The following is a 13113-nucleotide window of genomic DNA, read 5'->3' on the forward strand; positions in this document are numbered from 1 at the left end:
GCCGGGCTAGCCACTGAGCTCAGCTGACATTTTCTAATTTGAAAATAAAATGTTAGCTGGGCCGGGCTAGCCACTGAGCTCGGCTGACATTTTCTAATTTGAAAATAAAATGTTAGCCGGGCCGGGCTCAGCCTGTAATCCCGCGCCTTTGGGAGGCTGAAGTGAGTGGACTGCCTGAGCCCGCAGTTCGAGACCTGCCTGGGCAGTGAGACCTCAGCTCTACAATAAATCAAAAAATCAGTCGGGCGTGGTAGTGCATGCCTGTAATTCCAGCTACTCGGAAGGCTGAGGTGGAAGGATCGCCGGAGCCCAGCAGGTCGAGGCTGCGGTGGCCGGGAGCAGCCACTGCACTCCAGTCTGGGCGACAGAGTGAGACTCCAACTCAAAAAACAAAAAAAAGAAAAAGAAAATTCAAGTCATTTCCGCAGATCTTCTCATGCTTTCAAATCTAGGATATCCTTCTAGAGATATCTAGAGAGCTATAAGGAAACTACTAAGGCAAAATCCCCTGAAGGCATTCATTTCTTTTATAAGAGAATATAACATACTGGTACAGTGCTGCCACCGTGTGGAGCAGCCTCTGAAAGAGTGGAACAAAAATCACTTACTCAAGAGCAGTAAAATAAGGATTCCTATCCATCACTGGAGGAAGATAATTGAGAAAATTTCCATAACAAAGTGGTTTCCAGATAACTAAAAGTCTTTATGTGTTCAAAATTGTAATTGCTCAACATTTTGAGAACATGAAACAAAGTGTATGTGTATACATGCCCCTGCACATTCGCATTTAAATTCTATTCTGTGCATTCATCTATGAAGGTAGTGAGCAGTAATGCGTTTGGAACTCACAACTAGGTTAGAATCCTGGCTATCTTACTATTAGCTACATGATTCAGGAATAGTTCCTTAGTCTCTCAGAGTATACAACTCTTGATCTGTAACATGGAATAACCTCTACTTTACAGGGCAGATGTGAGAACTAAGTGAAACAGTATAAGTAAAAGCATCTACCATTGTGCCTGGCATAGAAGGCACCTAAATTCAAAATTCTTTTCTCCATCATAAGCCTTAGGAACTTCTGCACCAGCCGGGCTCGGTGGCTTAGCCTGCAATCCCACATCTTTGGGAGGCTGAGGTAAGTGGATTGTCCGAGTCCATGGGTTCGAGACCCGCCTGGGCAACATGGCGAGACCTCATTTCTACAATAAATCAAAAACTAGCCGGGCGTGGAAGCGCGCTCCTGTAGTTCCAACTACTTGGAAGGCTGAGGTGGAAGGATTGCCGGCGCCCAGCAGGCAAGGCTGCAGTGGCCGGGAGCGGGCACTGCACTCCAGTCTGGGCGACAGAGTGAGACTCCAACTCAAAAAAAAAAAGGAACTTCTGCACCCCTAGACCTTGGAAGTTATTTAACATTCACACACTCAATCTATATTCTATCAGCAGTATTTGTCTCCAACTGATAAAAGTATTATAATAATAGTTATAATGCTTTATTTCTTTTTTCTTTTGAGTTGGAGTCTCACTCTGTCGCCCAGACTGGAGTGCAGTGGCCGCTCCCAGCCACCGCAGCCTCAACCTGCTGGGCTCTGGTGATCCTTCTGCCTTGGCCTTCCAAGTAGCTGGAACTACAGGCGTACGTTACCACACACAGCTAATGTTTTGATTTATTGTAGTGATGAGGTCTCACCAAGTTGCCCAGGCGGGTCTCGAACCCGTGGGCTCAGGCAATCCACTCATCTCAGCCTCCCAAGGTGTGGGATTACAGGTTGAGCCACCAAGTCCAGCTGCTTTATTTCAAAGTAATAAGTAGGGCATACAGTTGAGATGAAAAGTATAAATTCAAGATCAAAAGCAGGTATATGTCTATGTGTGTTGGCTACCTCTTAAGCTCAAGTTTTTCAGTTCTTCACAAAAACAACAAGAATGAAGTACTCAAAAAATGATTTGAATATGGGTATGTATAACAAAGCCAGGACAAGAGTAAGGCAAGTGAGGCACAAAATTTAAGGAGGCACCTTACTCTAAGGTGTGGGTAGGTATAGAGCCAGCACCGGACAGTGAATGTCACCTTCAATTTTACACTCTAGGCAACTCTCTGGCAACTAGTCAAACAATATCACAGAAGTTATGCTACTAAGGTCTGATAAAAGTGCAGAAAGATTTTCTATTTTAAGGGTAGTAGGTCTAACAATTTGATATCTTATGCTGTCATTCTGCTCTAGGAAAATCTGTAATAAGAGACAATAAAACAAAAGGCATTCCTGAAACAATTTCTGAAAAATCTCTCAAGTAACCTTAAATTTTCTCTAAAAGTGTCCTCAAAGATCCTTGGGACAAATCACCCCTAGATTTTATTGTAGGAAAATAAGGTTAAGAATTAAGATTTGGTGGCTCAGCCTGTAATCCTAGGACTTTGGGAGGTCATGGTGACTTGATTACCTGAGCCCACAGGTTCGAGACCAGCCTGGGCAACTTGGTGAGAACTCGTCTCTACATTAACTAAACAATTAGCTGGGCATGGTAGCATGCGCGTGCAGTTCTAGCTACTTAGAAGGCTGAGGCAGAAGGATCACCGGAACTCAGCAGGTCGATGCTGGGTGGTAGTAAGCATGTCACTGCACTCCAGCCTGGGCAATGGACTAAGATTCCAACTCAAAAAAAGATAAAGAATTAAGATTATAGCCGAGTGTGGTGGCGCACACCTGTGATTCCAGCTACTTAGAAGGCTGAGGCGGAAGGATTGCCAGAGCCCAGCAGGCAACGCTGGGGTGGCCGTGAGCATGCCACTGCACTCCAGCCTGGGTGAGAGTGAGAGTCCAACTCAAAAAAAAAAAAAAATTAAGATTATAGTCAGGTGTGGTGCCTTATGTCTGTAATCCCAGCACTTTGGGAGGCAAAGGCGAAAGGATTGCCTGAGCCCAACAGTTTGAGACCAGTCTGGACAACAGGGCAAGACCTCGTTTCCACAATAAATTAAGAAATTAGCCGGGTGCAGTGGCGCACATCTGTGATTCCAGCAACTTGGAAGGCTGAGGCGGAAGGATCGCCTGGCCCAGCAAGTCGAGGCTGCAGTGGCCATGAGTGTGCCACTGCACTCTAGCCTAAGTGACAGAGTGAGACCTCGACTCCCCCTTAAAAAAATTAAGATTACACAGCCTACTGTAATAGTAAATTCAAATAGAGACCCATTCATGTGTTATCTGTTTAAACCATATATAGCTAAGAGGCTGGGCACAATGGCTCATGCATGAGACCAGCCTAGGCAACTTGGTAAGACCTTGTCTCTATAATAAATAAAAAAAAATTAGCCGGACGTGATAGCACATGCCTGTGGTTCCAACTACTTGGAAGGCTGAGGTAGAAGGATTGCCTGAGCCCAGCAGGCCAAAGCTGCGGTGGCCATGAGTGTGCCACTGTACTCCAATCTGGGCAACAGAGTGAGACTCCAAAACTCAAAAAAAAAAAAGAACGAAAACTCTGAATAAATCAAATGAAACTTGTTCCAGAATCTTCCTATTCCTTTCAATTGATCTGGAAAAAGATCTCAAAGTGTACTACTCAAGCACACACACAAAAATGCCTTTACTGCCAAACCTTCCATTAGTCCTTCACCCTCTCTGACCACCTAATTTTATAGGTTCTCCATTGAAGAATTTACATTAGTGTAGAGATGCTTTTTTCCCCTTCAAACTGGAGTTACCTGTGAGTTAGAATTCATTTTCACCTTGTTCCAGTCTACAATATCATCAATGAATATTTAATAGGTCTCCACAGGGTATACAATATTCTGCCCATCTGATTGTCACTTAAAGCCCAAACACTTTTCTTCTCCTCAGTTTGTCCTCACGTAGAGAATTATAAAGACAGTTGCTCAGAATAATAGAGTGAATCAAAAGCAACGCTAAAAACACAAGTTGGCACCAGCTAAACATTCTTTTTTTCTGAGTCAGAGTCTCACTCTGTTGCCCAGGCTGGAGTGCAATGGCACGCTCATGGTCACTGCAGCCTCAACCTGAGGGACTCAGGTGATCCTTCCACTTCAGCCTTCCAAGTAGCTGGAATACAGGCATGTACTACCACGCCAGGCTTATTTTTTAATTTATTGTAGAGATGAGGACTCACCAAGATGCCTAGGCTGGTCTCAAAACCCTGGGCTCAAGCAATCCTCTCACCTTGGCCTCCCAAAGTGCTGGGACTATAGGATGAGCCAACGCACTCAGCCTAAACATTTCATAAAATAGGTACTGTTACTTTATACACTAACTTCTTCTTTTTATTTTTTAAATAGAGACTTTTTTTTTTGAGTAGGAGTCTCACTCTGTCACCCAGACTGGAGGGCAGTGGCACACTCCCAGTCACTGCAGCCACAACCTGCTGGGCTCAGGCGATCCTTCCGCCTCAGCCTTCCAAGTAGCTGGAACTATAGGCACATGCCACCACGCCCGGCTAATTTTTTGATTTATTGTAGAGACGAGGTCTCACCAAGTTGCCTGGGCTGTTCTTGAACCCATGGCCTCAGATAATCCTCTCACCTCGGCCTCCCAAAGTGCTGGGACTATAAGCATGAGTTAAATGGCCACAAAGATGGAAATAACAGACACTAGGTACACCGATAAGGGGGGAGGTGAGAAGGGGGCTCATTATCTATTGGGTACAATGCTCACTATGTGAGAAAGGGTCACCTAAGATTCAACCCCCATCACTACACAATATGTCCATGTAACAAACATATACATGTACCCCCTGAATTTAAAATAAAAATAGAAAATAAAAAAACTCATGGTTTAAGCACCTGCACTTCCATCCCTACCCCCATGCTAGGCTAAAAGATTCTTATTAGTAGTCAGTACCATAAGTACCTTAAAAAAAATGAGCCAGGCCAGGTGGTTCACACCTGTATGCCCAGCACTTTGGGAGGCAGAGGCAAGAGGATTGCCTGAGTCCAGGGGTTCAAGACCAGCCTGGCAACTTAGTAAGACCTCATCTCTACTAAATTTTTTAAAATTAGCCAGGTGTGGAAGTGAGTGCCTGTGGTTCAGCTACTTGGAAGGCTGAGGAGTAAGGATTGCCTGAGCACAGCAGGTAGAGTGCCATGAGCATGCTACTGTACTCCAGTCTGCGCAACAGAACAAGACTCCAACTCAAAAAAAAAAAAAAAAAGTGACTTGCTTCAGAATCCTTTGGCCTTAATATTAATCTTGAAAGATAATAAACAGAAGCAAAGGCTACCCATAAACATAAGAAACACCAAACAAGATGTCACAGCAGAGATGTGAGCAGGTAATATCAAGGGAGAGATAGTATCTGTTTCCAGGCACATTCCAAATCTCCATTTGAAAAAGTTCAACAAGAACATATTCAGAGGCTAGCCACTGATTAACTTTAAGTGCTATTCACCTTTAAGTAAATACTGCATTAGATAAAAGTGGGAGCACTTCAAAGAAAGCAGCTACATTCTAACCAATCAAATGTACTCAGTTAATACTCTATTCAAATGAGACTTCAGTTACTAACAAAATCAACTTATCACTTGGGAGTTGATCCTCTTCATTATATAAGCAAAGTTTAAAATGTCAATAATGGAAATAAAAGATCCAAAACTTTAAGATGTTAAGCATATTCTGGCCATTAAACACTTAGAACATAATCAAGTTGGCTAAAAAGAATTTTGTTCTAGAATTCTATTTTAAAATGCATTGCAATAATTAGGCATTTAAGATCATTTTGATCTAGTTTCTATTCCCACACCACCAGAAAACACATTTATCTGAAGAAAGGAATCTTAACTATATTAAATATATATATATGCATATAAAAATAAATTTGAGACAAAATCTCCTGAAGAAAATGATGAAAGTACTAGTTTGTTTATGAGAAAATATAGGGGTAGGTATAGTTCCAAGGTTTTCTTTAAGATCACTGCATTTCAGTACTTGGTTCTCACTTCACAAACACCTAAGGTGTGAGATATACAATCTGTAACAAACACAAAGTCATGTTTTCCATAGCTACCTTGTGGCCCAATGTCCCAAAGACAAGGCTTGTGTTACATATACCTTGACAAGGGACCCATTTTAAATACTGCTCTCTTTATAAAAGCAGAAGCTTATTACCATTGGATTTGAATCTGCTATGAGATCCCGTAGAGAATCCAGAAATCCCTGATCTTCTACCATCTGGGCATTGATATCATGGAGCTTTGCCACACAGACTGCTGCTGTTTTCCGAACATAGGGATCTTCATCCTTCAAACACTTGCGCAGGGGCTCACAGAGATATTCTGTAATTTTGTCCACCCGGATGCACCCCATAGTTCTGACTGCCAAGGCCCGTATCAAAGGATTAGGATCTTCACAGTCCTACAGAAAACAATCATCAATAACTGTAGGTTACGGTAACTAAAAGCAAACAGTTCAATTTACATAGCCATAAAAGAATACTTCATTAATTCAAGTTTCCAGTTACATTCTATATGAGAACCAATATCTCATGCTATTCCTTTCCTATGTACAAATTTGAGTTGCATACTTAAGAGTTTAGGTTAGGAAATCATTTAACTGTTTTACACAAAATGAGAAAAAGTTCAGTAGGATTCATTCTAGGACCTAGCAGAAGCCTAGTGAGTTTGTACCATCCCCATAGTCCTTAGTGAGCCTACCCTAAAAATAGAAAGGAGCTTTGGGCTTGTATTCTGGTACAGTAAAGAATGTGTCCCACTCCACAGTCAGTTCATAAGTAACAAATAGAGTGAAAAGAAGGCTAGTTTTGAGGGGCCTATAGCCAAGAAAGCAAAGGAGCTGATCTGAGCCTGACAGAAATACCTAGAGTTAAGCAGTAGAGAGAGGGTCCCCTGAGCTCCTGACTAAGGTACATTCTCCTTTATTAGTAAGTGCTTCCAAATACTGTACATGAAGAACACTGAGAAGGAACACTCTTTGGTATTGTGGTTATGTTGAAATAGATCTTATGCTGACAAATGTAAGGATGAAACTATATGATGTTTAGGATTTGCTTAAAAATTATCCAGCAGTTGGGCACAGTGACTCACACCTGTAATCCCAGCACTTTGAGAGGTGGAGGTGAGAGGAGACTGCTTGAGCCCAAGGATTCAAGACCAGCCTGGGCAACTTGACGAGAACTCATCTATACAATAAATCAAAAATTAGTCAGGTGTGGTGGCAAGCATCTGTAGTTCCAGCTACTTGGGAGGCTAAGGCGGAAGGATTGCCTGAGCCAGCTGGTAGAGCCTGCAGTGGCTGTGAGTATGCCACTGTACTCCAGTCTAGGCGACAGAGTGAGAGTACAGCTGAGAAAAAAAAAAGAAAAGAAAAAAATTATCCAGCAAGAGAGAGGGGGTGGGGGTCAGGAAAGTATGAATGAAGAGTATAAATGAAGCAAGAGTGGCCGTTTGCCAGTAACTGCTAAAACTGCAAGATAGATACTTAGAAATCTATTATACTATTCCCTCTAATTGAATATGTTTAAGTTTTTCCATAATAAAAAATTTAATCAACTACCGTAAGATCTATTAAATGAAACAAAAATAAAAGTAGTACCTCCTGCAGTTTCCACTATTTCTGACTCATAAGCATATTTTCTACAAAGATAAAATAGATAAAGCCCCAGGTTACTGATACTACAATGATATATCCAATCTTTGTTAGCCTTGGAAGGTAAAACAGTAAGGTTTTACCTAGGTTTCTTCTATCCATCTGGCAAGGATGCACCAAGCCCCCACTAGCAGAAGGCTTACCATATGGTCTGAATTTCCCCGGGTGACACATGCTGGTATATACCTAAACTGTGAACATTCCTAGTCATTGTCAGTAGTTCCCTAGAGGCCTTCCATCAAAACAGAGGTTACTTATTTATAGTACAGACACTAACTATATTAAAAGTCACTTCTGAAAAGGTTATTTAAGGTATAAGACACTGCTCTTGAGTCTTTGGGAAAAGTTACCTTCACAAAACTGTTGACAGCCATGATGGCCATATCTGGCTGACTCTTGGCGTAGTTCATCAAGTAGAGGTACACGAGCTTCTTTAGTTCCAGGTTGTCAGTCTGCATACAGTTCACTACATCTGGAAAGAGAGAGCTGAGAAGAGACAAGAAAAGAGAAAAGGAAAAAGTATGGGTCTTACTGCCAAGCTGTTGACCAGAACATGAAGAAATGGCCTTAATTAACAGTAATTTGATAGGACAAATGTCCCCACAGTGATAATTGTCATGGAAATGAATTACTAAAGAAACTGTAGGCTTGTGGCTCAGCCTGTAATCCCAGCACTTTGGGAGGCCGAGGCGAGTGGATTGCCTGAGTTCATGGGTTCAAGACCCGCCTGGGCAACTTGGCGAGACCTCTTCTCTACAATAAATCAAAAATTAGCTGGGCGTGGTAGCGCACGCCTGTATTTCCAGCTACTTTGAAGACTGAGGCAGGAGGATCGCCGGAGCCCAGCAGGTAGAGGCTGCGGTGGCCGGGAGCGTGCCACTGCACTCGTCTGGGCGACAGAGTGAGACTCCAACTCAAAAAAAAAAAGAAACTGTAGCACTGGTACCAAAAAGGACTCTAAATAGGATTTGAAAAAACTTTTTATTATGAAAAATTTCAAACTAGAGAGCAGTATAATGAGCCCATGTACCCATTACCCATAAATATCAATAACACCCAGTGCTGTTTCACACATATCCTCAACCCACTGGCCCATCACTGTTTCCACCCCCTCCAGTTGCTCTGGATTATTTTTAAATAAATCCTAGACATATCAAACCAAAACAATTAACAATAATTCTTCATATCAATCCACTGCAGTTTCAAAGCACTACAGTTATAGTTTTTATTTTTAGTTTTATTTTTTTTTAGTTGAAGTCTCACTCTGTCGCCCAGACTGGAGTGCACTGGCATGCTCCCGGCCACTGCAGCCTCGACCTGCTGGGCTCCGACAATCCTTCTGCCTCAGCCTTCCAAGTAGATGGAACTATAGGTGAACGCTACCACATCCGGCTAATTTTTTTATTTATTGTAGAGATGAGGTCTCGCCAAGTTGCCCAGGCAGGTCTCGAACCTGCGGGCTCAGGCAATTCACTCACCTCAGCCTCCCAAGCGTGGGTCTACAGGTTGAGCCACTGAGCCCGGCCAGTTATAGTTTTTAATATTTGTATTCCTCCATCCTTGACCAGTGGAAGCTTAGTTAATTCCTGAGTCATTGTGATGTGATCTTGTATTTTCAATACTTTCCTTGCTTTCTCATATGACAAGATATGCCATTCCGGCTCATTTTGTAAATGCCTAAACCCAAACCTAGAATCATTCATTTCTCCAGATGTCCTGATTCCCTTCTAGTGAAATGAATTTTTTTTTTTAACATTACACATTCAGACAAATGAAAATTTGAGAGTAATCAAATATAAATGAATCAAATATAAACCTTTCCCAAGTTCTCATCCTTCCATGATTTATTATTCTCCTCTAAGCCACAGGAAATTATGTTTCCATTCACAAAGCAATATCATTAGCTGGTCAGTTTCTAAAGTGTAAGCTATATTCTAAAAATATAGGTCAACTATAATTTTATGGGAAGTTAGCTATTAATCTTCCCCCTCAAGTTTTATCAAAGTACCTTATACATTTTTTACTTCTAAACACTTTACTACTAACATAGAAGAAAGGAAAAACAAATGTCGGTATATTTCTATAGAAAAGTAAAAGAATGACAAATAGCTGGTCACATGGTATAGGTCCCATATACATAACAGGGTACAGAAGTAGAACTTATTTACAAAAAAGAAGGTAGACTCAAAGTCAAAAAATCTATCACATCTTCCAATGGCTTCTGTACTAGAAGACATTATTTGTTTAACTTACATGTACGGTACCTTGCATACTTTCAGGTGTAGTAAAAAGGTGTTGGTGCCAAACTGTTAGACAGAATATGAAGAAATGGCCTTAACCAACAGTGATTTGATGCAAGGTCAAATGTCCTTGCATATGTAGATATTTAACAAACACTCTCCAAGGCTAGGGGCGGTGGCTCAAGCCTATAATATCAGCACTCTGGGAGGCCGAGGTGAGAGGATTGCCTGAGCCCACGGGCTCTAGACCAGCAACTTGGCAAGACTTCATCTCTACAATAAATCAAAAAATTAGCTGGGCGTGGTAGCGCATTCCTGTAGTTCCAGCTACTTGGAGGGCTGAGGCAGAAGGATCCCCTGAGCGCAGATCAAGGTTGTGGTACCCATGAGCATGCCACTGCACTCCAGTCTGGGCAACAGAGTGGGACTCCAACTCAAAAAAAATAAAATAAAAAAAAAATTTAAAAAAAAACACTCTCCAAAAATGAACTATTCTCACTGTCTAGGAGAATAGCTCGTGTGCAAAACAACAGTAACCAATAAATAAATGTAAAGCACTGACCAACAGTAAATTTAAGATCCTAAATAATTTCATTCTAACAATCTACATAAAATCAAGAAGACTTAACCAGGTGTGGTGGCTCAAGCCTATAATCCCAACACTTTGGGAGGCTGAGGTAAGAGGACTGCCTGAGCTCAGGGGTTCGAGACCAGCCTGGGCAACATGGCGAGACCTTGTCTCTGTTATAAATCAAAAAATTAGCTGGGCATGGTGTAAATGCCTGTGGTTCCAGCTTGGAAGTCTGAGGCAGAAGGATCACCTGAGCCTAGTAGGTTGAGGCTGAGGTGGTGGTGAGCATGCCACTGTACTCCAGGCCTGGGTGAAAGAGTAAGACTCTGACTCAAAAAAAAAAAAAAAAAATCAAGAAGACTTAATAGCCAAAGTTCTAAAGGTTAAAAGTGTTAAGTGCCAACCTATAAAGCTGGAAACTTGAACTTTTCAGTATAGTAGCCACTAGTCACACACAAGTGACACTGAGCCCTTGCAATGTGGCTAATCTGAACTGAGATGTGATAAAATTTAAAACACACACCGGATTTTGAAAGATTTGTTGAAAAATATAACGTAAAACATCTCATTAATAATTGATATACTGATTACATGCTGAAATAACAATATTTTGGATACACTGGTTAAATACAATTAACTAAAATTAATTTCACCTGTTCTTTACTTTTTTAGTATGGCTACTAGAAAATTTTAAATGATTTACATAGCTCATATTATATTTCTACTGTGTAACACTGAACTGGAAGTTAGTTGCAGGGAAAACTGAACAACAATAACCTAGAAACAACTAATTTCTATTCTATTTCTCTGTGCTATCTTTCTAGACACAGCTCACATGGTTTCTAAGAAGGTTCTTCAATTATTCCTATTTTTGTGGATCTCTATTTGGCAGAATTATTATTTCTTTTAACATATATACTTTAGTATCTAATTATATAACTATATTTTATTTTCCCCTAATTTGTCAAGTTTTGGGTCTTGTCAACTAGAAAGTGCCATGAAGGCTAATAAACATCCACTATCCTTTTGTTTGGCTCATAAGTGGTTTAGTGCTGGCACATAACAAACTATCAGCAATTAACAAATTAATAAGCACTATTTTACCAAGAATACAAAAGAAAAGTCAACTTTTCTTCTCATTAGTAGACCTGTAATAAAAAAGATTGTACTTAATTATTGTCATACTTTGAATTTCATGAATTAAAAAATGTGTGGAAATTTGTTTTTGCTTATTATATAAGTACCTACATAATGAACGTAATTTTGCCCTTTGCCTGCTAAGTCTAAAGTATTTACTATTTAGTCCATGATAGAAAAAGTCTGCCAACCCCTGAGATAGATGGTCACAGAATAGCAATCTAAAAACCAAATGTGGCCAGGCGCGGTGGCTCAGCCTTTATTTAATCCCAGCACTTTGGGAGGCTAAGGCAAGAGGATTGCCTGAGCTCAGCGATTCGAGACCAGCCTGGGCAACTTGGTGAGACCTTGTCTCTACAATAAATCAAAAAATTAGACAGGCATGATAGTGCATGCCTGTAGGTCCAGCTACATGGAAGGCTGAGGCAGAAGAATCACCTGAACCCAGCAGGTCAAGCCTGCAGTGGCTGTGAGTGTGCCACTGCACTCCACCCTGGGTAACAGAGTGAGACCCCAACTCAAAAAAAAAAATTAAAAAATTAAAAATAAAAACCAAATGTACAACCTCTATGGAAAGCAGTGTGGCAATTCCTAAAGGAACTAAAACTTGAACTTCCATATAATCCAGCAATCCCTCTCCTGGGAATATACCCAGGGGAACATAAATCACTCTACCAAAAAGACACCTGCATCCATATGTTTATAGCCGCACTATTCCCAACAATAAAAACATGGAACCAAACCCTACTGCCCACCGAAAGTGGACTGGATAAAGAAAATGTAGTACATATACACAATGGAGTATTGCACAGCCATAAAGAAGAACAAAATCACGGACTTTGCAGCAAATTGGATGGAGTTGGAGACAATCATACTTAGTGATCTATCACAGAAACAAAAAACTGAATACTACATGTTCTCACTCATAAGTGGGACCTGAACATTAATCACAATAGCACAAGGGAGGGATCAGCAGTCATTGGGTACTGCTGGGAGCAGGGAGGGGAAGAGAAGTGGGGGGGGGTACTACAGGCATGTAACAACACAAAGGCTACCTGGTCCTTTACCAGGGGAAGTGAGGGCCAGTTGGAGGCCCAAACTTCACCTGCATGCAGTCTACTTGTGTAGTTAATCAAAATTCACCTGCATGCAGTCTACATGTGTAGTTAATTCTTACTTAAACCACACATCTCTATAACAAAATAAGATAAAAAAAAGAACCAAGCCAGGTGCAGTGGCTCACACCTGTAATCCCAACACTCTGGAAGGCTGAGGTGAGAGGATTATATGAGCCCATAGGTTCAAGACCAGCCGGGGCAACATGGCAAGACTTCATATCGAGATTAATCAAAACACTTAGCTGGGTGTGGTAGGATGCACCTGTAGTTCCAGCTACTTGGAAGGCTAAAGCAGAAGGATCACCTGAGCCCAGCAGGTCAAGGCTGCGGCTGTGAGCATGCCACTGTACTCCAGCCTGGACAACAGAGTGAGACTCCGATTTAAAAAAAAAATTCACTGGGCTCGGTGGCTCAGCCTGTAATCCCGCGCTTTGGGA

The 13113-nt window shown here is 41.4% G+C and overlaps 1 protein-coding gene across 1 annotated transcript in view; it reads right to left on the minus strand.

Annotated features, from left to right (window-relative positions):
- AP2B1 (adaptor related protein complex 2 beta 1 subunit) overlaps positions 1–13113 on the minus strand; it is a 148116-nt gene that overhangs the window by 114731 nt on the left and 20272 nt on the right. Inside the window, exons 5-6 of the mRNA XM_021707121.1 lie at positions 7961–8096; positions 6114–6359 (exon numbers count right to left, since the gene is read on the minus strand). Coding sequence (XP_021562796.1) covers positions 6114–6359; positions 7961–8096 — 382 coding nt within the window. The remainder of the gene's footprint in view (positions 1–6113; positions 6360–7960; positions 8097–13113) is intronic.

Source organism: Carlito syrichta, unplaced genomic scaffold (assembly GCF_000164805.1).
Source record: "Carlito syrichta isolate Samal-C Ts95f unplaced genomic scaffold, Tarsius_syrichta-2.0.1 Scaffold316387, whole genome shotgun sequence".
Classification (NCBI taxonomy): Eukaryota; Metazoa; Chordata; class Mammalia; order Primates; family Tarsiidae; genus Carlito; species Carlito syrichta.